A 21,124-nucleotide genomic window follows, 5' to 3' on the forward strand; every position below is an offset into this window, starting at 1 on the left:
CACACTGCACGAAATGCAGAGGCTCTGATCTCATGGACATTCTGGAATCTGCCCCAAACAGGGCAGTGTCAAATTTGGCTTGAAAACAACAAGAGCCACACTTCATCCAAAAGCACACATATCCCAAGGACTACTGCTGTTACACAAGTCAAATGTGCCACTGTCACCTTCAAAGAAGACACTAATGGGGAGGTCCTACAATTGAGATATGCCCCTACTGGGTCTTTCCTGAAGATGAACGTCTCATCCTATTCCATATACTCAGATCAGCTGCCACCCCTTGGCCAATCACTACCAAGACATTTTACACTCGACTAGCCTAATTCGTCATGACACTGGATCTCATGTCTTCCTCTATCTAGAAAGACTTGTGGTCACCTCAAAAAGAGACACTTTGTTTTCTTGCCAAAATATCCCAAACCAAGATGGCCAATGGGTTAATATTCTTTTCTGAGCTCTTCAATTATGCTCCTTCTGAGTGAGAGGGCTGGCAGGCAGGGCAACACTGTCACAGCTGCAAAGAGCTCTGCAGATGTCTCTGTTGTGTTCAGTCGCACTGAAAAGGAGAAAAGATGGCCCTCTGACAACAGACAGCTGTCAATGAGATGGCATGCTCACACTCACTAGGCCAATGAGCAGCCATGGAGGTGACAAGTGCTTGGCTAATCAGCTTGCCTATAAAATCACAGCCCTTCCCAGTGCTGCTCACGCCAGCACAAGGAGTGACAGCACGTACAGTCTTCAGCTATCCTGTTCTCAGTCTCTGTGTGTGTGTCTCACTCACTCACCCCAGTGTTATTAGTACTGTTACAAAGGCTCTGGTCAACACAACATGTGTAGAAACAAAAATGAGACTAAAAGAAACTGGAACAAGAACAGGAAGAGAAATCCCTGCAGCAAGATGACTCAAAAAAGGAAACAGCGATGTACTACCCTATTCAGGGCTAGTCTGCAACAAGACTGAATTATACTGGTATCCATTATACCTAGAGAGAAATATGTATTAGAAATGAAGAGGCAGAATGATCTACCTTTTCCTCATCCTCCATCTTGTCTTTCTCCCTTCTAGCCACCAGGGGGCAATTTGGGGATAGAGACTCATAGAGAAAGCTGAAATTCTGAGCTTTAACAAATAATTAAATATTTGAGGGAGGGGGGTTATGTTGGAGTGAATCTAAAAGTAGGGCTGAAGGGAGAAACCCAGGGGATCCAGAGAGCAGAAAAGTGAGTTCTCCAAATCTTGCACTTATTTTGTTAATTAGCTAAATAACTCTTAACCGCAAAGATATCCCCTCTAAACTAATAATTAAATGCTAAATTCACTAAGGAACTACCTTATGAGACTGACAGGTATTTTTACCCACTGATCATAAAAATCTCCCTCTCTCTCTGTCTCTGTCTCCCTCTCCCCCCCTTCCTCCTCCCCGTCCCTCTCATACTTGTCTTTGGTTTTTAAAAGAGCAGCTGGTTGGAAGCAGAAGATTCAGGAAGAAAAACAGGGGAGATAACCAAAGTAGATACAGAGTCAAATCTGTGGCTGTCCACCTGCATTGCGGAAGTCAAAACACCATAAGTCCATTTTAGATAAAGATGAATTTTAACAAAACGCAGCCTCACTGAAACTGACCATAGTGTAGCAAAGATCTTCCACACCCACCCTCTACCTGGCCACTTTTATGCAACTCTTCTTCTTCAGCTATCCAAACAAGAGTTCAATCTGTCTGTCATGCCTAAAATAAAACCCCCAAATGGTTTCTCTAAAATAATTGTTAAAACCATTAAAGAGTGAAAAGGAGAAGTGGAAAGAGTAGATACTGGGGATAAGCGTCCTTCAAACTTGAGAGAAAAAGTGAGACTTCAAGGCTTTTCAAGCTCTGGTTCGGTGCTCACAGCCTCGGATGTACCCATAGTTGTCAAAGGCCGCAGAACAGGCCATCAGACCATCACTGCAGGGTGCCCCAAGTGGCAGAATGTCCACATGGCTGCTGCCTTCTAGCTCATCTCTGGAAGACAAAGCTGTCTTTCTTTGAGAGAAATGTAAGAAGCCATTCAATTTCTGTCTGAATTCATGACCAACAAGAAGGAGCAGTGCCAGGACAGAGCCTAAGACCAGCCACCACTTCTCCAACACCAACACCTTCAACCTGCTGAGTCAAACCAGAACAGCAGGCCCTGAAACTGGGTCCCTGTCCAGGGAATCCCCCTTGGCGGGATTTAATGTCACAAGGATGCCAGGCCAATCACTGAGTTCTGAAGGACTTGGGATACTCCCTCTTCCTGCTCTGCCCGTACTCTTTGAAAGCTGTATTATCAGCCACATAGACCCTATTCATGGACACCAAAATATACCAACATCACATAGCCTTGGACACTCCAATCATTTCTGGCTCTATTCTCCAATCCACTATTCTAGCTAATGCTAAAATGGACATCTTCTGACTGAAAGCTTTTTCCCTCTTATGAGTTCTTTCCTAAACTTCAAAATCCAAGAAGCACAATTGCCATAATTTCATGGTTGAACGTCAATTTGCAACGTGTTATTTTGTAGCTTTTCCCAAATCTCATCAGCACTGAGGATTTCTAATATTGAATGTGGCCTTTCAGTTTTAGTTATGAAAGCAATGCTCACTATTAAAAAAATAAAACAATATAGGAACCTGTCAAGGGAAAGGACCAAGTATTTTGTACATGTATGAAAATCAAGGAGGTCATTCCAGGCCACCCCAGTTCGTCCCCACGCCCAGCTTCGAAGCAGTGGTGGGAGCAGCTCCTGGGAATGACATGACACTCTCTTATCTCTTTCACTGGCTGGCTCTCTCTTTCACCTGCTTGGGAGGGGCCAGCCCTCTGCCACGCATCCTCCATTGTCCCAGAGCATTCCCAGGGAGATGGGGAGATGGGAGGTGCTTGGAACAGAGAGAACAACCATATCACAGAGGCTTGGGTGACAATGGCTTGCCACCTTGTACATGTCCCTTTAGAGCCCCTAATATCCATTTTTATGCTAGAACAGAAGAGGGAAGGAGGCAATCATTTCTACAGAGGAAGAAGTTATTATTGAGAAAAAGCCTGGGCTATAGAAATATAGCAACTGGTCACCTTGCCATCCCTCTCAAGTGAAAGTATTGTTCGGGTTCTCGTGGAATCCTGCCTTTGTTGCTCTGAGACTTTTAATCTCTAAGTTCATTTCACATTTTCTTTCTCTTGAGAACATGGCCTGTGTGTGAGCTCTTGCTCGTGGCAAGTGGACCTTCTAGGAATCACATCTATGGAAAATAGAGTATTGACTGTCGTGCTCGCCTGGCTCACAGTCTGGTTCTTACCAGAACAATGGGGGCCTTATCAGCCCTCTGGGGTGCTGAAGATAGTCAAGACTCTCTCTAGTTCCATTAGGGCTGCCTAACACCCTATCTTGCACACTTGCTTCTTAGTTATTGTAAAGCTTTTACATATTTAGGGAGCTTTTCCATCAAAATACTCTGGAATGGCTAGAGGCTCAGACGCATTAATGATATCTGCACACATGTGCTTTTTATCCAAGTTCACAGCTCCTGGTCATTGAGGGTAAACAGTGTTATCAGTGATTATTATGGATTTAGTCAAATATATTTTATTCCTGTCATTTATGAGCACTTGTGTTGGCTGGTATTTACAATGTCGGGATTCTGTCACTTTGGCAACCTTCTGAGACAACATTTTTCCAATGTTACAGTGACATTTCAAAAACTCAGTATTTACAAGCAAACTACACCCTCTGGCTCTGTGATGGTGCAATTCAGTGGTTGCTGAACAAAGAGGATATGCATCTAGAAATTTCTTCAGGAAGTACCTCCAGCTGCTACTGGCTATTACTTCATGGTCTAGGGTAGCCCTATGTTCTCTGGAAGGAAAAGCCTACAAAGACATCAAGGAAAAATGTCAATGTTACATGCTATTGAAATGTGAACCACTTTGGGTGGGTCCATACGAGTGAGGTCCGCTGTGTAAAGCTGACAAGTCTCCTAATATCTCTGACCTTCAGCTTCCCATTTTGCTATAAAGGAGCATTAGGTACTAGGTGGCATGTAAGTCCTTTCTGTGACATTCTATCCTAAGGATTTCAATAATACATACAAAAGTTAAACTCATTATCATCATTAGTTGTTGTTGTTGTTGTTTTCGTGTCCAACCTCAAGGTTAAAAGAAAAAGAATCGTGTGAGGGAAACGTGAAGAAGCAAATCATGATCTACTCAGCTCATCCACTTCTTCCTGTTTCTACCCAGCCTCTATCAGGAGAGATATACCCAGGAGAATGAAGGAGGAAACCTGGGAGACAAGACGCAGTTGGTATTTTATTTTTAAGTTTATTTATTTCTTTTGAGGGGCAGAGAGAGAGACGGAGAGAGAGAATCCCAAGCAGGCTCCGTGCTGTCAGTGCAGAGCCTGATGCGGGGCTCGAACCCACAAACCGTGAGATCATGACCTGAGCCAAAATCAAGAGTCAGATGCTTAACTGACTGAGCCACCCAGGTGCCCCGACACACAGCTGATATTGTACTTCACCCATGGGCTTCAAGGCCTCACCATGCTTAGGCAGCTTGTGGCCTTTCTACCAGTGGAGTAGAGTTACTACCACTGACCGGCAACTGATGCTGTAGAGAATATGTACCACGTTGTGTGCAATTTGTAGTTACTTAATGAGAAACATTCAAAATACATACTCTCTTTCGTGGCCTCTAAAGGCAATGCTCTAGATATACAGACTGCCAGGTTCATCATAGCCTCCTTAGAAATGCGGTCTTACTGACAGAGGTCCCAGTGCACTAAGCTAGATGATACCTAAGTTAACAGTGAAAAGAGAGGGGAACCATCTACGAGAAGACTCTGTGGGCTATTTGCTCTGACAAAAAGTGTCACCAACTTTATCCAGAAATAAAGAAGTGATAGGGAAAATGATAAATCTGGAGCCAAAGGACTTTGCCCCCTAGTCCCATCTCTGCCACCTGCTATTAATAGGGACAAAACTGCTCTGAGTGCTTCTGTTTTGTTATCAATGGGGATTGAAAATAGTCCCTACCTCACTGGGTCACCGGCATGATTAATCTAAGACAAGAAATTTGCATGAAAGTGCTTAAATACGTCATTTGCTCACAGTTATATGATTCATTACCGTTGTTGGTGCAATTATTCATTTACTTATCCATCCAATGACATTTGAGCAAACACTCACTGAGTGTCCTCTGTTAGGCACCAGGGATGGAGATGTCGGGCCTGCTCCCTGGCATTCTCTGGCTGTGGGGAGTGTGACAACTGTCAGGAGCAGTGGCACCTGTGTACAGAAGAGAGCCCCTCATTGTGGCCTGGGTATAACAGTGAGGGTCCCTGGAAGAAACAAGGCATGAACTGAATCTTGGATAAAGAGTGTGAGTCACCTGGTAAAATGAATGTAAGGGGAGAAGGAGAAAGAGGATGAAGATATTCCAGGCCAATGGAAGGGCTCTTGTAAAGACAGAGACAATTATGAAAGAGCCCTTAAGGGAACTACAAACAGCTCAGTATGGCTGGAACAGATGTGAGTGAGTGTGTAGGACAAGTCTGGAGGCCAGGACCAGGACCAGGCTATCAAGAGTCTGTACATCATGGTAAAGATGGGCCTCTGAAGCCATGAAAGGAGGCTAAGCAAGGGCATAACAGCATCAGGATTTTGTGCAGAAAAGCACTTCAGCCGCCATGTGAGGGAGAAGGTGGGGACGGAGGAAACTAGAGCAGTAGAGAGAGCAGCAGTGGTGACTGTGAGAGTGGGGGGGTGGGGCTGATGTATTGGTAGAGGAAGCCAAATCCACGAAGTCTGAAAACTGAGGGCTTCTGGGGGTGAGGGAGACAAACCAGTCTCAGATGGCATCTGGAGGTCAGTCACCAAGCGAACACAGATGGAAGGACTAATCTTGAGGGGGAAATTCCATCACTAAAATTCAAGGTCAAAAGCACAAAACCTTAGTTGCCAAATTTTACTCTATCTCCTTGAAAAATATACCTAAATAAATGTAAGAATATGAAATTTGGAAAGTAATGAGTTAGAGCCTCCAATTAGATGACTGTACTATTAGCTCAAACCCTCTACCAGGGTAGTGATATCATGATCTTCGGGGGGTGGGATGGGGAGAAATAGGGTGCTATTTCATAATACATATTTACTGAACACCCAAATGAAGGTATGGTAGAATATATTATTGTTGAATGTTCTGGAATGTTCTGATTGCTGGTTGAGGTTCTACAGAGCTGATTTAGTATGTCTCCATTCTGTTTCTAAAGCAGTATCTACAAATACCTAGAACACAGGTAAAATTATTTGCACCAGGTAACTAAGGGAGACCTATTGAATAGAACTCCATAGGAGCCTCCAATCTTGGCATCTGAGTTTTTGAAGGTACACTATGAAATTTAGGAAACAATGTAGTTACTTAGGATACAATGAGAAGAAAAATCTGCTTTGTAATGAGGTATGAAATAGAGACAGTCTGGACTCTAGGAATGATAGGATGTATGTGTTACTTGCAAAAGGGAATAGAGAACAAGTTCTCCTAGAAATAAATCCAAGTATAGTTCCTTCTTCCATGTGTAAGACCTTAAACTTAAATATTCTTACCAGAATATGACACCCAGGACTTGTACTCTAGAAACAAATTGAAGCAAATCTTACTTAGTAACTAAGTGTCAACAGGACTGAGAACAGATCTACATTAGTGATTTCTCTTTGGTTGAGACAGTTAAATGGTAGAGACGCGGAAAGACTCCTTGAGGGACAATGTCAGAGTAGTAGCAGCTGTTGACATTCTTCTTTGCCACATGTCATTGTCCACAGCAGATCTTTTACCACTGTCGATGTTGTGTTGTACCGGTCACTCTACACATGACAGTTCTGAGTTGCAGAGCTCAGTGAGAGAAACAGAACTCACAGTTCAAAAGCACTGGTAATAGATATTTCTACAGAAGGTAATCACATCCAGGAGAAGAAATTTCTGTTGATGGGGCTTCCAAGGAATAGTATGGCCTGAATTAAGTAGTATTCCCCTACATGTGCATGAGTTTTGTTCAAAAAATTTATTTAGAATTTATAATGTATTTTTCTATAACACAAACAAACTCACAAAGTTGAAATCCTTCTAAGATCTTGAATTCTGATTCTCTTGGGGTTTGGGATCCTAGTTGTCAGCAATGACCCTATCTAGGACTCGGCTTTTTTTTTTTTTTTAAAGTAATCTCCAAGCCCAACGTGGAGCCTGAACTCACAACCCTGAGATCGAGAAACAGAATGCTCTACCAACTGAACTAGCCAAGTGCCCCTAGGACTTGGTCTTTTATCCCCACTAGACTCTGAATCTCTGTGAACTGTGAGAGGGGCAGAAAATACCCTAGTTGATCAGAGACCGAGAATAATCTCATGGGCACAGGTAACCCCAGTGGAACTAAATGACCAACAGTTTTAATCAACAGTCTTGATTATCAAAAAAGAAAATCCATCATTTAAACTAAATGCGACTATTTTTAATCCTGACTGGTGATCAATAAGGCAACTTGATTTCCTACCTACACTAGGGCAACAATCATGTACTATTTAGCTGTGACTTTTTCCTATGGAACCAGCCACTTTCCAACTGCCATCAGAGGATCTATTTCATAAGTGTACTCACTTGGGGAACAGGCACCCATGTCTCATTCCCTCAGTCCATTCACACACTGCCCTTTGAATAGCACAAAACATTCTTTCTTTCTAAGGAACTATGCAATGGGGAACCTTCACATGCTCCTAAAAGGGTACACAGTTTTCTTCCTGTTCATATAGTGGCCATCTAGTCCTTGGAATTTTCTCTGACAATAGGAAGCAAGCTCATAAACTTTTCTTCTTAACTAAATCACTGTACTTGTGGCATGATTAATTTACTATGAATAATTATATAGACACCCTAACATACTTGTTTTATTCCTGTATGAATAAAAATTTATTTTATAGACATTTATTATTGACCCATTCTTCAAAAAAAAAAAGAGTAAATATTAAGGTAAGGAATCTAATCTAATCATCTATGTATGCTTTGTATGACGTTTTAACTCATTCTTTCTTCATCTTATCTCCTTTTCTGCCATTATGGTGATCAAATTGATCTCAAAAAAGATTGTAAAAATCTCTATCAAAGCACAAGATGAGTTCATATTTTAACCCTGATTTTTTAACCTTTATGTCTATTTAATAATCACTTAAAAATTAAAGCTGCATGCTGGGTCCTTTCCCTTTGACTTTATTTATCCTGTGTTTACTGCAGCAAGGCTCTCAGTGTTTCCTTCATACAACTTGCATGGTATTTTTTTTTTATATGTGGAGATGAGGCGGAAAAGGAAAACAAAAGTGAGAATAGATGAAAGTGACTTATTATCAAAGAATGAGAAAAACGAGCCACTTGGCTAAATAAAAATAACATATTTAGTGATTTGTAATATAAGAATAAAATGAACTCACTGGGTCTCAGGAGGTCTGCAATATGATCTTTGCAAAAGGTAGCTTGCCAATTTAATTGAGGTAGGAGTTATTTAATTTTTTTACAGGTATAGTTTTCAATAAAACTACATATGCCTATAATACTGCGATGGCAGATGTGTCTCGATTATTAGAGGTGGGCTCAAGGGAATATATACAATGGATCTTGAAATCTGCAAGCAGCTGTTGGGGGGGGGGCTGAAATGATGGGGAGGGCATTGTACCACACACACATGTTCCTTAAGTGCAGCAATGTTTTGTTATTTTACTGCAGGTGTATTACAAAGATGAAATTTAATAACTTACTGTATACAATACCAATAAAACTGAAAAGATTCAGTGCCCTGCTGTTCATTATCACTGTACAAATGAGCTCAGATTATTCCGTGTGCATGCACAGTCAGACCCCGATACACAGGTACCCCCACATCTAGAGCTCTAGAGAATGGTCACTGCTTGAAAAGCTCAATGATATTCCTCCTAATTACTTTCTTATCACTGAAGTGTCATTGTCCCAAATTTACACAAATGTGGCTTTGAGGTAGGTTGAAAATAAGATGTATCTAGCGTTTTTTTTTTTTTAATGTCATAGAAAGCCTTCACTAGAAGATGTCTTTTGAAAGGAGAGAGTAATGAAATCAACGGTTACATAGATTTCATTAAGTTACCATAAGAATTAAACAGCGATGACATATTCTATTTAACAAAATCTGGGGAAGTGCCAGGCCAAGAATGCTATCCCACCAAAACTGGACTTCTCCCTTTATTAAGTACAAAACTAAGTGCCATACTATGAAAAAAAACATTTATGCGCTAGAAATCCTAAAGCAAATGCAACTATGTATTCTTGCCGGTTTTCTTCTCCCAAGAAACTACTTCTGTTGGATAATAAATAACACACTGAACATAAAAGGTCCAGGCTTTAGGAAGCTCAGTTTAGTTTATCTGTGAGTGAAAGTGTATGTAAAGAAATCCACATAAACATCCAGAACACAGACACCCAATTTTTCAAAGGATGAGGCTCAGTTCTAAGCAGGTTACCATATCAGGTCCGGCAGCAGACTCGGTATCTATTCCTTTCTAAAGTATTTATTTCTAAAAAGATTATGGGGTTCTGTTGGGATCTTGCAGTGTTCCCACTATTTTAACTTGGGGGTCTTCCGTTTTAAGAGTTCCAGAAGATACCTTCTTAGTGATGAAACCATTTCAAGCATGCTCATAAAGGAATAAATATTTCTGCCATTTTATATTGAAAAGTTTTCCTGACACTGCATTGGGAGTATACTTCCTTCCTTCTGGAAAGAAGCCTTAGGGCTATCCCGATTTCTATACTATAGGCAGGCTCATGTCAACATTAACTTTTATCAAGTACACGTCAGTGTGAAACCAATTGTTTAGTCACTAATTGATTTTCCCCTTTCTCTTTACATATAAAAAATATAAAGATGAACTGAGTTCCTAATTGCTAGTGGTTATTAAAACCTCCCAAATACGTCTTACAGGAAAAGAGAAGTTACTCCAAAGATTCTAGTGAAATTTCCATTTGGATACCAGGACTCCTTTTTCTTTTTTTCTTTTTGGTGTCCCATAAATCATCTCAAAGCAATTTCATTTTTTTCATGTACTCACTGTCCTGAACTGTTGTATAAAACTTGCCTGTGCTTCTAACACATATATGTCATTTCATATATTTCACAAGTGAGTTAAATGCCATAATCGGAAAATTATGGGGTCACATTTAAGAGCCTGAGAAAGGTATGGTTTTAGAATTTGACTCTATGTAGTTCTTGTATTTTCGGAAAACTAGTTTGCTCTATGAAGAATCCAAATTCATGTAATAGCAAACCATATTCTGCCTGCATTGCACAAAAAGCAAGGCCCAAATATAATCTATACATTTTTAAGAAAGTGTTCATGCTGTTGCTAAAATGTGAATTGGCATATTCTACCCCAGCCTTTTCACAGTGAAGCTTTATTGGTTTTAATGAAATTACACATGCTAATTCTGAAATTACAGAATGGATCATGCATATAGACACAGGCGGTTTACTTAAAAATAAGAACAACCAAAAAGGGCCAGGCAGTCAGGAGCCATGTGGTCTTCCCGCACCCCCCCAACCTCCCGCCAAGGGCACAGAGTTCTAGCACATCCTTAACAGACCTGAGTGAAGCTACTATTCTAGGCACCATGTTAGGCCCAGACTCTCCAGTGGGCCTGGTATCTACCAAAAGTGGTTTTCCAGATGGGCTGCAATATGGATCTTTGAGCCTAGAAACCTCGTCATAGGTGGGGCAGCAGCGTTCCACACTGGAAAAGCACTGGCTTTAAAACCAGATATTTTAGAGTTCAGAATCCGGCTCTGAAGCTCACTTGGGGTGTGACCTTAGTCCTGCTTGCTCTACTTCTCTGGGCTTCACTTTCTTCATCATTAAATGAGGACAATAACAATCAGCATAAAAGCTTATACTGGCACCTAATATTACTTCCCAGGCTTCCTCTAGATTGAGCTCGGACTAACTTTTAGAGATCCATTCATTTTGACATCCACTCATCAGCCACATCCGGGTTGTGCAGGGACTGGGGAGGGACCAGACCCACTATCTCAGTGACCATCAACGAGACAACTTTGAGAATCACAGCTGCCTATCGGACTCAGTCGGTCAGCCACTGACAGTCAGTCTTGTGAGGTCTTTAAGAATAATTACTGGAGCAGAGAGGGCACAATGTGAGAATCTAGAGAAACTCCAGTGCTTATAAGACTCATCTAAGAGCGAGTGATATAGACATTGTCATAAGGTCTAAAATTTCAGCAAAATGCTAGAGTTTAGTTTGCAAGGAAACGTAATTGCCTTATTCTTCTTGCAATTAAAGCTTTTCTGACCATTAGCCTGAGCCACAACAGTTTTTTTTTAATCAATATACCTTAAGAGACTTTAAAAATGCTTTAATGCTTCCAGTTCCCTCCAGTACCATATTTAATACAAGGATTATTAGCATTAAACTTGTATATGTATGCAATATTTAAATTACCAGTGCTAAAATACGAGCAATGAAAGAAAGCTTTTTACAGAAGAATATCAGCTATAAATTAAGATGAAATGATGGTGTTTTTTTTTAATCACTACTTCAAAAGCAAGCATCATCAATGTATGCTAAAACCATCAAGCCTAAGAGTACGGAGGAAATGGAATATCTGCCCAGTGCGAAAGTATCAACACAACAACTGTTTACTGATTGCAAGAAGAGAAAGATTTCTTTACAAGAGAAAGAATCTGGGGGTCCCCACTTTCACCAAGTGATTAAAGTCAGCATCATCAGTAGCAGCATAACTTGACATTATATGCCTCCGAATGGAATATAATATGAAGCACATAGCATCATCTAGGACATACTCGGGCCCAAAATGTGTAGCATCCATACGAATAAACCTTTAGACATAATTTCCAATCTGTAGGTGAGACAAGTAATAGATAACAAATTAAACAGTACCACAAAGAAATAAGCTGACAATTCTAGATAGGGGAATATTTTTCAAGACAACTGGCCTGATTTCTTTAAAGTAAATATATTTTTTTTAATTACAGGAATTGTTCTAGTTTAAAAGAAATTATAAAGAGACACAGAAACCAAATACCACGCATGAATGCGATGACTGAAAAAAAAAAAAAAGCTACTGAGGACATTTTCATGGGAGGACATTTTAAGAAAGGTGAATACAAATAGGGCATTAGATTGGGAAATTATTATTATTTTCTTTAGGAGTGATAATAGTATTTTATTTCAATGGCTAAGTGTTTTTAATTTTAAAAGACGTGAAAAATCTAGGGGTGAAATCTTATTAGGTCTGCCACTTAACAATGGTTCACTGAAAAATGTACATATACATTTATCTACATGAAGCAAATATAACAAATATTAGCAACTGTTTAATATAAGTGGTGGGTATACGACACTTCATTTTATTGTTTTTTCAACTTTTCTAAGTATTTGGAAATTTATGCTACATAAGATGTCTAAACATTTTTTTAATTAAATAAATGGAGCTCGATGGTCTCTGTTCAGAAAGCTGCTATGGGGGTTGAAGGGAAAACATGTAAGAGCCTCCCCTTGTTTTTTTCCATAGTACCTAACACACAGGTAGAGGGCCAATAAATATCTGCTCACCAATGCGATGAAAGAATGTCTCCATTCTCCCCTTTGGTGAGTTTTGGGATGGCTGGTGTTGGGTGAGAGGTCCACCCATTAACAATGCCCCCAAAACAAACAAGCTGCTGTGTGAACAGCTGCCTGGGGCACAGTCGCGATGGCACACACGCGGTAAACTCGGGCCCTGTGATGTCCGAAGTCATCATAATTATAAATACTCTGCCCCACTGTCCTCACTGGCATACTCCAAAAGGATGGGACTGGATTCTCACCTTTGGTTCCAATAACATGCCCACCGGAAACCCAGAACATAGAATTCTCTCATCATCTCCTTTGAGAACGGTCAGCCTGGAACAGTGAGACCAGCACGGGGCCAGTACCCAGCGCCCTGTAAGTGACGAGTGTCATTCCGGGGTCTGCACAGCACATTAGAAGGGCAGACTTCCAAAGGACTTTCTTTGAGACAGTATGGATTTTCTCATTTTTGTAGGCATGAAAACAATGCTAACTAATGGTTCCCATACATTGCTATTCCGACTTCCCGGTCTCAAAATGTGATGCTGGGGCCATAAACCTTAGGTTATCACAATTCTCACCCTGCTAGGCACAGAGTACACATAGTGCAAGATAAAGCCAACGTGGCCCCTTGCCTTGTAGGAGTTTACAGAATCTTGCCGGAAATCAGCATTCAACAATCCAAGAGGCACTATGGAAGGGAAGCATAAGGCAATACACAGGCACAGTACGTGGGCGGTAGAGGGTCCTCGGAAGAATGCATTGGACCCAGACTGATTTACTATCCGCTATGAACAAACATTTAGGTGTAATGTCAAAGTAAAAAACAAGATGCATTTCTGCTTCCACAAGATCCGAGTAGCCATTTTTTTTAAGAACAAAGGATTTCATGCCTTTTTTGCTTCCATGCTTCCTATTTTGACTTTAGATAAGGAAAACTTAAAGGGGCCAAAAGTTTTCGAATTAAGTCACTTGTAATTCTGTCTGTATCAAAAATAAAAATAATCAAAAGAAAAACAATCAGTTCATAAATGTGTAATTCGTTTCAGAACCAACTATAATGTTTAATTTCAATGAATCAAAAACGAAGTTTATGAGCAAGTCAAATTTCATATAGAGAAGATCCATTTTCTATAGTTTCAAAGTTTCTGGAATTTAACAAAAGTATCTGAGATTATGCCTAATTCTTAAATCCCGTTGGTTTTAAGATCTTAACATCAAATAACTTTATCAGCATAGTCCTATTTGATTACTTGCTGAGAAAGACAAAGAATGCAGTTGAGGTTAGAGCCTTGGACTTCACTAGAGAAAACAAGATATGGGCTGGGACATTCACAGTTGCAGAATTTTGTATAAAGACATCAAGGCGTCCTCCTGATTTTCAGTAAATCACTAATTCTCACTGCCTTTTAAATGAAGTTTTTATGCAGTATACATCCATGTCTTGAATAATCAAATTAAGGCAAAAAGTCTAAAAGCTCTTTCAAGGTCACTGGCAATACCAGTTTTTGAACACATCTTTAAAATACAGTACATTCCTATAGAACATTCTAGGAAATCATCAAACCTAGCTACACAGTACATCACCTGGGAACTGTCAGAAAAGCAAAGGCCCAACTCATAAGATTCTAATTTAATTGGTCTCAGATAGGGCCCAGCTTTCCATATAGTACACACACACACACACACACACACACACACACACACCCCACAAAACTTGCCCAGGAGATACTAATAATGAAGAGATTGCCGTAGACCTGGTCTATATCCCAAAAAAGAAAAGACAAACAATTCCTGATAATCCATCCTGAACTTTCATTTAAGGAGAAAACTTCTGCCTTAATAACAATCACTTGTGTTGACATCATCATTCCATTCAAAAACAGAAGATCTCGGCAAGATTAAAAAGTTTGCATTCACCAAACATCCTATTCAAAGCAGCAAAAGAGGCCAAAAGCAAATGACATTGTTTTTTTTTTTTTTCCTTTTGTGATCTTCAATGATGCCCATTAGGTATTAGTTATTGGTTACCGGATAGAGGTTGGACTATCTTGCGAAAAACTTCATTTCCGCTCATTTTCATTTCTGTCAGACTTTCCATTATAAATTTTATTTTCTCTCAGTAAAAGTAGTATGAGGTTGCAATTTGGCAAGAACATTTTAAGCCTGGGTGTGATTTCCGTACCCCAATTTGATTTAAATTAGTTTTGCCATATTTAGTGAGGACTAAAAAAAAGTCCATTTGGCCGCTTTGCTTTTGCCTATTGGTTCATTATCTACACAGTTTCAAAAGTCTGAAAAAGTTACCATGTTTATTTCTGATAATTTTATGTGGAAATGCATTAATGAATTCATATTACTATTTTTAATGAAAACAACTTAAAAAGAACCTGCCAGCTTTTGTTTTTTTGGCTAAAATATCTACTTTTCAAAAAGCCACATGTTTTTCACTATTCATGTTAAATCCTCAAGAGGGACATCACAGATACGTGTAATATTTTTTTAACCTGATGCATTTTCGAAATACCATACACTTCAAAATAATAATTTATTTCTCCAGGACAGCATTTTGCTACCTGTTGCTTACCACCGCTATTTCTCTACACCAGACAAAAGGCTATTTGGGACTGGAATAAGCATGTTCCCATGTAACAGTGCTCAATCCTCTAAGTCCACAGGATACATTGTTATAATATGATAAAGCTGCTTTTGGAGCTCCTCAGGGCATACCATGTATAGGATTTCCACCCAGCATCTCTATAATGTAGTAAACAGGAGAAAACAAAAGCTTTCTCTCCAGGAAGCCACTCACCTTACCACACAGTGGGGAATCATTTCAGCTGTGATCTGCTACTTAGACTTGAAGCCCAAGTACCCGAGACTTTGCCTTTCTTTTTGGTTTGCATAGCTGGTGTTGGAGACGGGGATTCAAAAAGCAATTCGGCATAAGAGAAACATTCACTGGAAGAGACACACTATGGTCTGCTCTATTCTCAAATTTCACGGAAAGCAGAAGAAATTCATAGTATGTGCACTTTTCCTCTCCAGCCTCAATTTTCTCAATCAGGGAATTTCCAAAATTTTGCTCTTTTATTTATCCTTAAGTGATCACACTGTTTATGGATACTGCTGAGACCATGCTAAGCACAGAGATAGTCGGTTTTTGCAAGACTCACGACCACGAAGCAGAAATAAGAATGACAGAATCGCCACACTCCACAGCTACATTATGAAGACTTTTTAAGAAAAGCATATGCACTCATACTCCTATATACAACAGAATTTTCCTGGACATGAATGTCTCAAAATGAGCCTCCCAAGGCCCGGAAATTCAGCCATCACACACCAGTCCGTCCACCTCTACTCCACCCTCTGCCCCCTTCCACTCCTCACCTTGTGTCTGCCAAAAAAATCACTTCAGTTTCACCCGAGGGAAGTATTTCCCACAAACCGAGGGAGGGTCTGTGTCCCTGCACATACACAGACAGACTCACGCGGTCTGGATGATGCTTTAACAAGTTAAGGGGCCTCGCGCTTACTCAGCAGAGGAAATCTTTGTGTCTGTGAGGAATCACGCCAATTCCTATTAGTAAGAAAGGATACAGGGGCGAGGAAGCCTATTCTCTCATTGACCAGAAAAAGAGGCCCAGCGAAAACAGAGACCTCTGCCATGACCATCTGCAAAAAGGAAGGATGTTGTCAACTTTCTTCTCCCCAAAACTCTAATGACCTCTGCCTTGACCCTCAGAAACCAGATACACAGGAACCGGCTCTTCTGCAGGAATTGGGAGCTTTACACTAGAGACTCGGCACTAAGAGGCTTGTCGCCCGAGCTATCTGCCCCGAACATTTGCACTCACATTCCAAAGATGTTTCCGTTGCGCTGGAATGGCTGTAAATTTCTTTCCTGCAGAATTCTTTCCAAACAAACTGCCATGAACTGTACTCTGCAGCTTGTGCAGCAGGACTTCTTAACCAAGCACGGTTCCCCTCATCGCAACCAATCTTTTAGATGCCGAATAGGATTGAATTGGTAGCTGGGCCAGAGGAGGCAACTTTAAAAATGCAAATATATCGGGGGGGGGGGGGGGGGGGCGGGAGTAAACCTCCACCAGAATTCCACCTTTAGTGACATATGACTGATCCATAAAGGTAAATCCTTCACGGGCTCTATTTCATTGCTAAAACTATTTGCTTACGTTTTCCAGGATATATTAAACAGGTTGTTTCAAAAATTCAAAATTGACTTTTTTTTACCCATTTCACTAAAGAAAATGGGAGGGTGAGAGGGTTCCAGAGAGCAAGCATTCCCTTTCTAGCACAAGAAGGTACATTCTGCTTAAATGAGGAATAAAACAGTAGAAAGCTTTGAATATTTGATAGGATTATTCAATTTTATCAAGAGTTTTCCAAAGTAAGAAACCAATGCAAAAAAGAAAAAGAAACCCCAAACAAAAGATTTTAAAGATGCGATTAATTCCAATATTGAAATGAAAAAGAACACATCTATAAAAACTCAACTGTCTTAAAGCTTATACTTTGGGCTCTGGATATTATTTTCAGAACTGGGCTTTCTCTGGGCAGTGAAAAGTATGCAAATGCAGAGTGCACACAGACGCAAACACACACATGCTATACCTTTGTATTACACTGGCATTTTATTATTTAATTAAAGTATTCTTATTTTTCTAGCTCACGCATGCTTCCCTTGAGACGGCTTTGCTGTTAGCCTGCTGGCCTTGACTTCCAGCCAAAAACAATTCAGAAACAAAAAGGGACAACAAATCATATTTTCACAGACATTTTTATCCCTCAATACAACCCTGTTTTCACACAACATCATACAGCCCCTATGAAAACTATAATTTAGGGCAATAACCACCCGAACCCAGGGTCTGACACATGGCTGCATGAAGTATTTCTAGTGTGAGAAATTCTCAAGTTCTTAATTGCAAATAAACTCTTTTGATAGAACCACTTTAACCGGCGTTGCTGGTTTGCAAACAGTGCCACTGGTACCGGCTGATGGATTAAAAAATAAAAACAAGCCAGTGAATGTAGTTCTGATACAGCAGGGATCTAGAGACGAGGTGTTTATTACTTCCAAGGTCTGTGTTATTTCGTTACTTTTTAGAAGAGGGAGGCATCGGCAGACTTTCGGTGCATCTTAGTGCCACAGTCTAAGATGCATCACCTAATTTACAAAACAAACCGTCATTTACCAGGTTAATTCTCTCAACCCTTCCCCAAGCAAGAGTCTCACTTACCTGGTGGCAACCCTGTAAGTTTGATTCTCTCCCATAAGATGAGTAGGAGCCCCTTTCTGTTTTACCTGCCAAGAGAAACAACAAAAAAGTGTAAATTACGTTTTTCCTTAAAAAAAAAAAATCTCCAGGTAACAGACATCCACTTCTCTTCCCCGATGTTTACATACGTAAAGTAGGCACTACGGGCAAATGTATGCAAGCAAGAGAGGGAACAGCACTTCCTCACTCTGGCTATGATAAACTGGAAAAAAAATATCCTTCATTCCTATTCTTAGCCAAACTGCTCCACACTTCCAAAAACTGTCATTCCAATGGCCTCCACTTTCTCTAACAAACAAATTGTCAGCCCTTATTTTCACTTTCTTTCTCTCACAAAATTTAAACAATTTCATTTTTATTTACACAGCAGGCAAATTATCTATGTAATGACCCTAGTCTAGTAATTCCCATTGATTATATTGACACTTAATGGTGAGGCCAAAGCTAATCAATCAAGGCTCTCCAGATGGTGAATATAGCAAAGAAACTACTCAAAATTCTGACTCTCTCTCTCTCTCTCTCTCTTTTTTTAAGCTCCCGTTCCCAGGGGTATACCCTATAATGATCGAAATGATGATGGAATTTACATTTGGGAAAGGGGGCTGTTGAAAAATTGCCCCCTCTGAACCCAAATTCAGATTCTACCAACTGACCCAGTGGAACAAGGAATAAGGCAACGTCAGTGTCTGGTTCCAATTCTAACAACTCAGTTTTTATCCGTAGATGGCTCTACAGAGATATATAGAGCCTCAGATGCTATCTGGCCACATCTAAGGATAACATCAAGGCTGCTCATTTGTTTATTTTAGAAGTATCTTTAGCCTTAATAATCTGCAAGGGAGACAATGAAACCACATTTCAAGAGATCTAAGCAGTAGAATTTAGTGACGTATGAAGAGTTGTCATAGAAAATTGATCCGTGTTAGGACATTAAAAAGGACTAGTGACATGACTAGGTACCCAGAACATAAGCCCCACCCCAAGAGGGAGGGTTACTTCTTTCTTCAAGAGTAGAGCTTAAGGGTACATAGTCCTTTACACCCAGGACTCTACTGTTCTTTTTTCCAATGGGAAGACTCAACAGTGGTATTCTGAGACACTGAATTGAAATCCTTCTAAAGTTTACAACCCCCAAGTTTTCCTCCCTCAAGTCCAGTTAAAATAAATGTTAAAAGTAACAGTAGTCATTTTTATCTTTTGGTTCAATGACAATGCTATTAGAGTCTACCTTCCTGACACCACACAAAGAACCTATCTTTAATAAATCTTCTATCTTGTCAAAAGTGCACCTTGTAGCTAAGTCACTATATACATAAAACGGAAGATGATTTTCAAAAAAAAAAGCCAAACCTGAGTTTTAAAATTTCTCTCTCGGTATTAACTCTTCTACTAGCTTCAATGAATCTCAGGCTTAGGAAAACACTTCCCCCCTACCCCATTTCTGGTATTGTGTTGAGGGCAAAGTAGAAAATCAATGTCCATATCAGTTTCAATTCCAATGGAACAGGATACCATCTCATAGACTGTCTATCAAGAAAGATCTAAGAGAATAACTTTCATTGTATGAGGATTTTACATTAAAGAAAAGACACGTTTACCCATTTCAGAAGCATAAGTGGTCATACAGACATACGTACTCTTCTGTGTAAACCAAGTGTAAACTTATACTCTTTAATTTCTCTTTGTAAATATTACTAACAGAAAAAGCTCGACCTTTATGAGCTACCAAATGACATATGTCCTTCCTTATGCTCTTATGTCTAAAAAGCTTCAATACAGCCACCACATAGTTCACTTTGATGTAATATCCACTTGTTTAACAATCAGAAAAGCAGGTGGAGTAGGGAGGTAGGCAGACAGACAGATAGAAAGATAGATGGATAAAGGAGAATTTACTCTGACTTCCCTGTTAAGTGAACAAACATCTAGTGTCCTGTTTGGGTAATTTCTAAAAATCAGATTGCAAAATACAGTAGGAAGGAAGAAGGGCTATCTAATTTTTCTCTAGAAGGAATTACTGAAGCTATCCCCTATAGAATTTCACCACCTGGTATTATTTCCCACCCCTGACTCCAGCACAGAGACCTGGTTCCTACCAGGATTTGTCTCAATTCATATATATAAGCTGGGGCTATTCCTTCCATCATTTTAAAGGTAGAAGATCAGTGCAAATAGTAAGGGGGAGAGAGACGGGAGGGGGGAGAGAGAGGGAGAGGGAGAGAAGAAGAAGAAGAAGAAGAAGAAGAAGAAGAAGAAGAAGAGGAGAGGGAGGGAGGGAGGGAAAGAGAATATGAATGGAAATAAACGGAAGAGAAAGGAGAGAAATAAAGAGAGGGAGAATGAAATGAAAAGAGCAAGGGGGTAGGAAGGAAGGGAGAGAAGGAGGAGGGAGAGACGAGAAGAATATGAATTCACGCTGCACAGAGTCCCCAAAGTACTCTTGGCTACATAGACCCAGCATTCTTTACTATCATATCAGATACAGACTGCTTAATCTTAATTTTGCTTGTTAAAAAATATTTATCCAGATACAAAAATAAACCCACTGCAAATTACAAGTTGTCAGGGTTAAAAATCTACTCCTGTTTGTGTGGGGGAGGATAAGAGACCAGCATAGACATGAATCATTCTCAGTAATTTGAGTGTTTCCATGACATCAATGGGCACCCGTCCAGGACTCTGTCGAAGTCTGCGAGGTACCAAAGAGGCAGCGCAGCCAGCAGGAGGCTGGGAGGTGCACTTTTTTTTTTTTAATTTTTTTTTTTTAGGATTATGCTCCTTGTAAAGATTTCATCTGTAGCATCCACTTTTACCATCAAATAGATCGTTCCAGAGATCATGAGAGAACACATTTCATTCTGATAGTGTAAGCCTTTAACTTTATTACATCTTTTTGTTCCCAAATTCAACTATAAATCTGCCCTCACAGCCCAAACCCCTGTTTGGGAGCAAAATAATCAGGGACTGTGGGCAACCCGAGCACCTTCTCAAACATATTATATCTATTCCTATCATTTTCTAATGACAAACAGCAGCCATTTTACAATGACATCTCAGTTTCTAAAGAATATATATATGTACATATACATATCTTTTGTGTAAACTGTCCATTAAAAATTAGCTATGGTTTTGATGTTGATTTT

At 40.0% G+C, this 21,124-nt stretch overlaps 1 protein-coding gene across 44 annotated transcripts in view; it reads right to left on the minus strand.

The window, feature by feature from the left end:
- The window catches only part of TCF4 (transcription factor 4), a 350,526-nt gene that overhangs the window by 154,162 nt on the left and 175,240 nt on the right, over positions 1-21,124 (minus strand). For 39 of the 44 annotated variants that reach the window (XM_043558923.1, XM_043558914.1, XM_043558924.1 and 36 more), the window contains one exon: positions 17,943-18,007. In XM_043558923.1, the coding sequence (XP_043414858.1) occupies positions 17,943-18,007 (65 nt within the window). Of the gene's footprint in view, positions 1-16,068; positions 16,324-17,942; positions 18,008-18,109; positions 18,162-21,124 lie in introns of those variants that run through there. The other 5 variants (XM_043558930.1, XM_043558928.1, XM_043558940.1 and 2 more) reach the window with 3 other exon arrangements.

The sequence above is a fragment of the Prionailurus bengalensis genome, chromosome D3, assembly GCF_016509475.1.
Source record: "Prionailurus bengalensis isolate Pbe53 chromosome D3, Fcat_Pben_1.1_paternal_pri, whole genome shotgun sequence".
Lineage (NCBI taxonomy): Eukaryota > Metazoa > Chordata > Mammalia > Carnivora > Felidae > Prionailurus > Prionailurus bengalensis.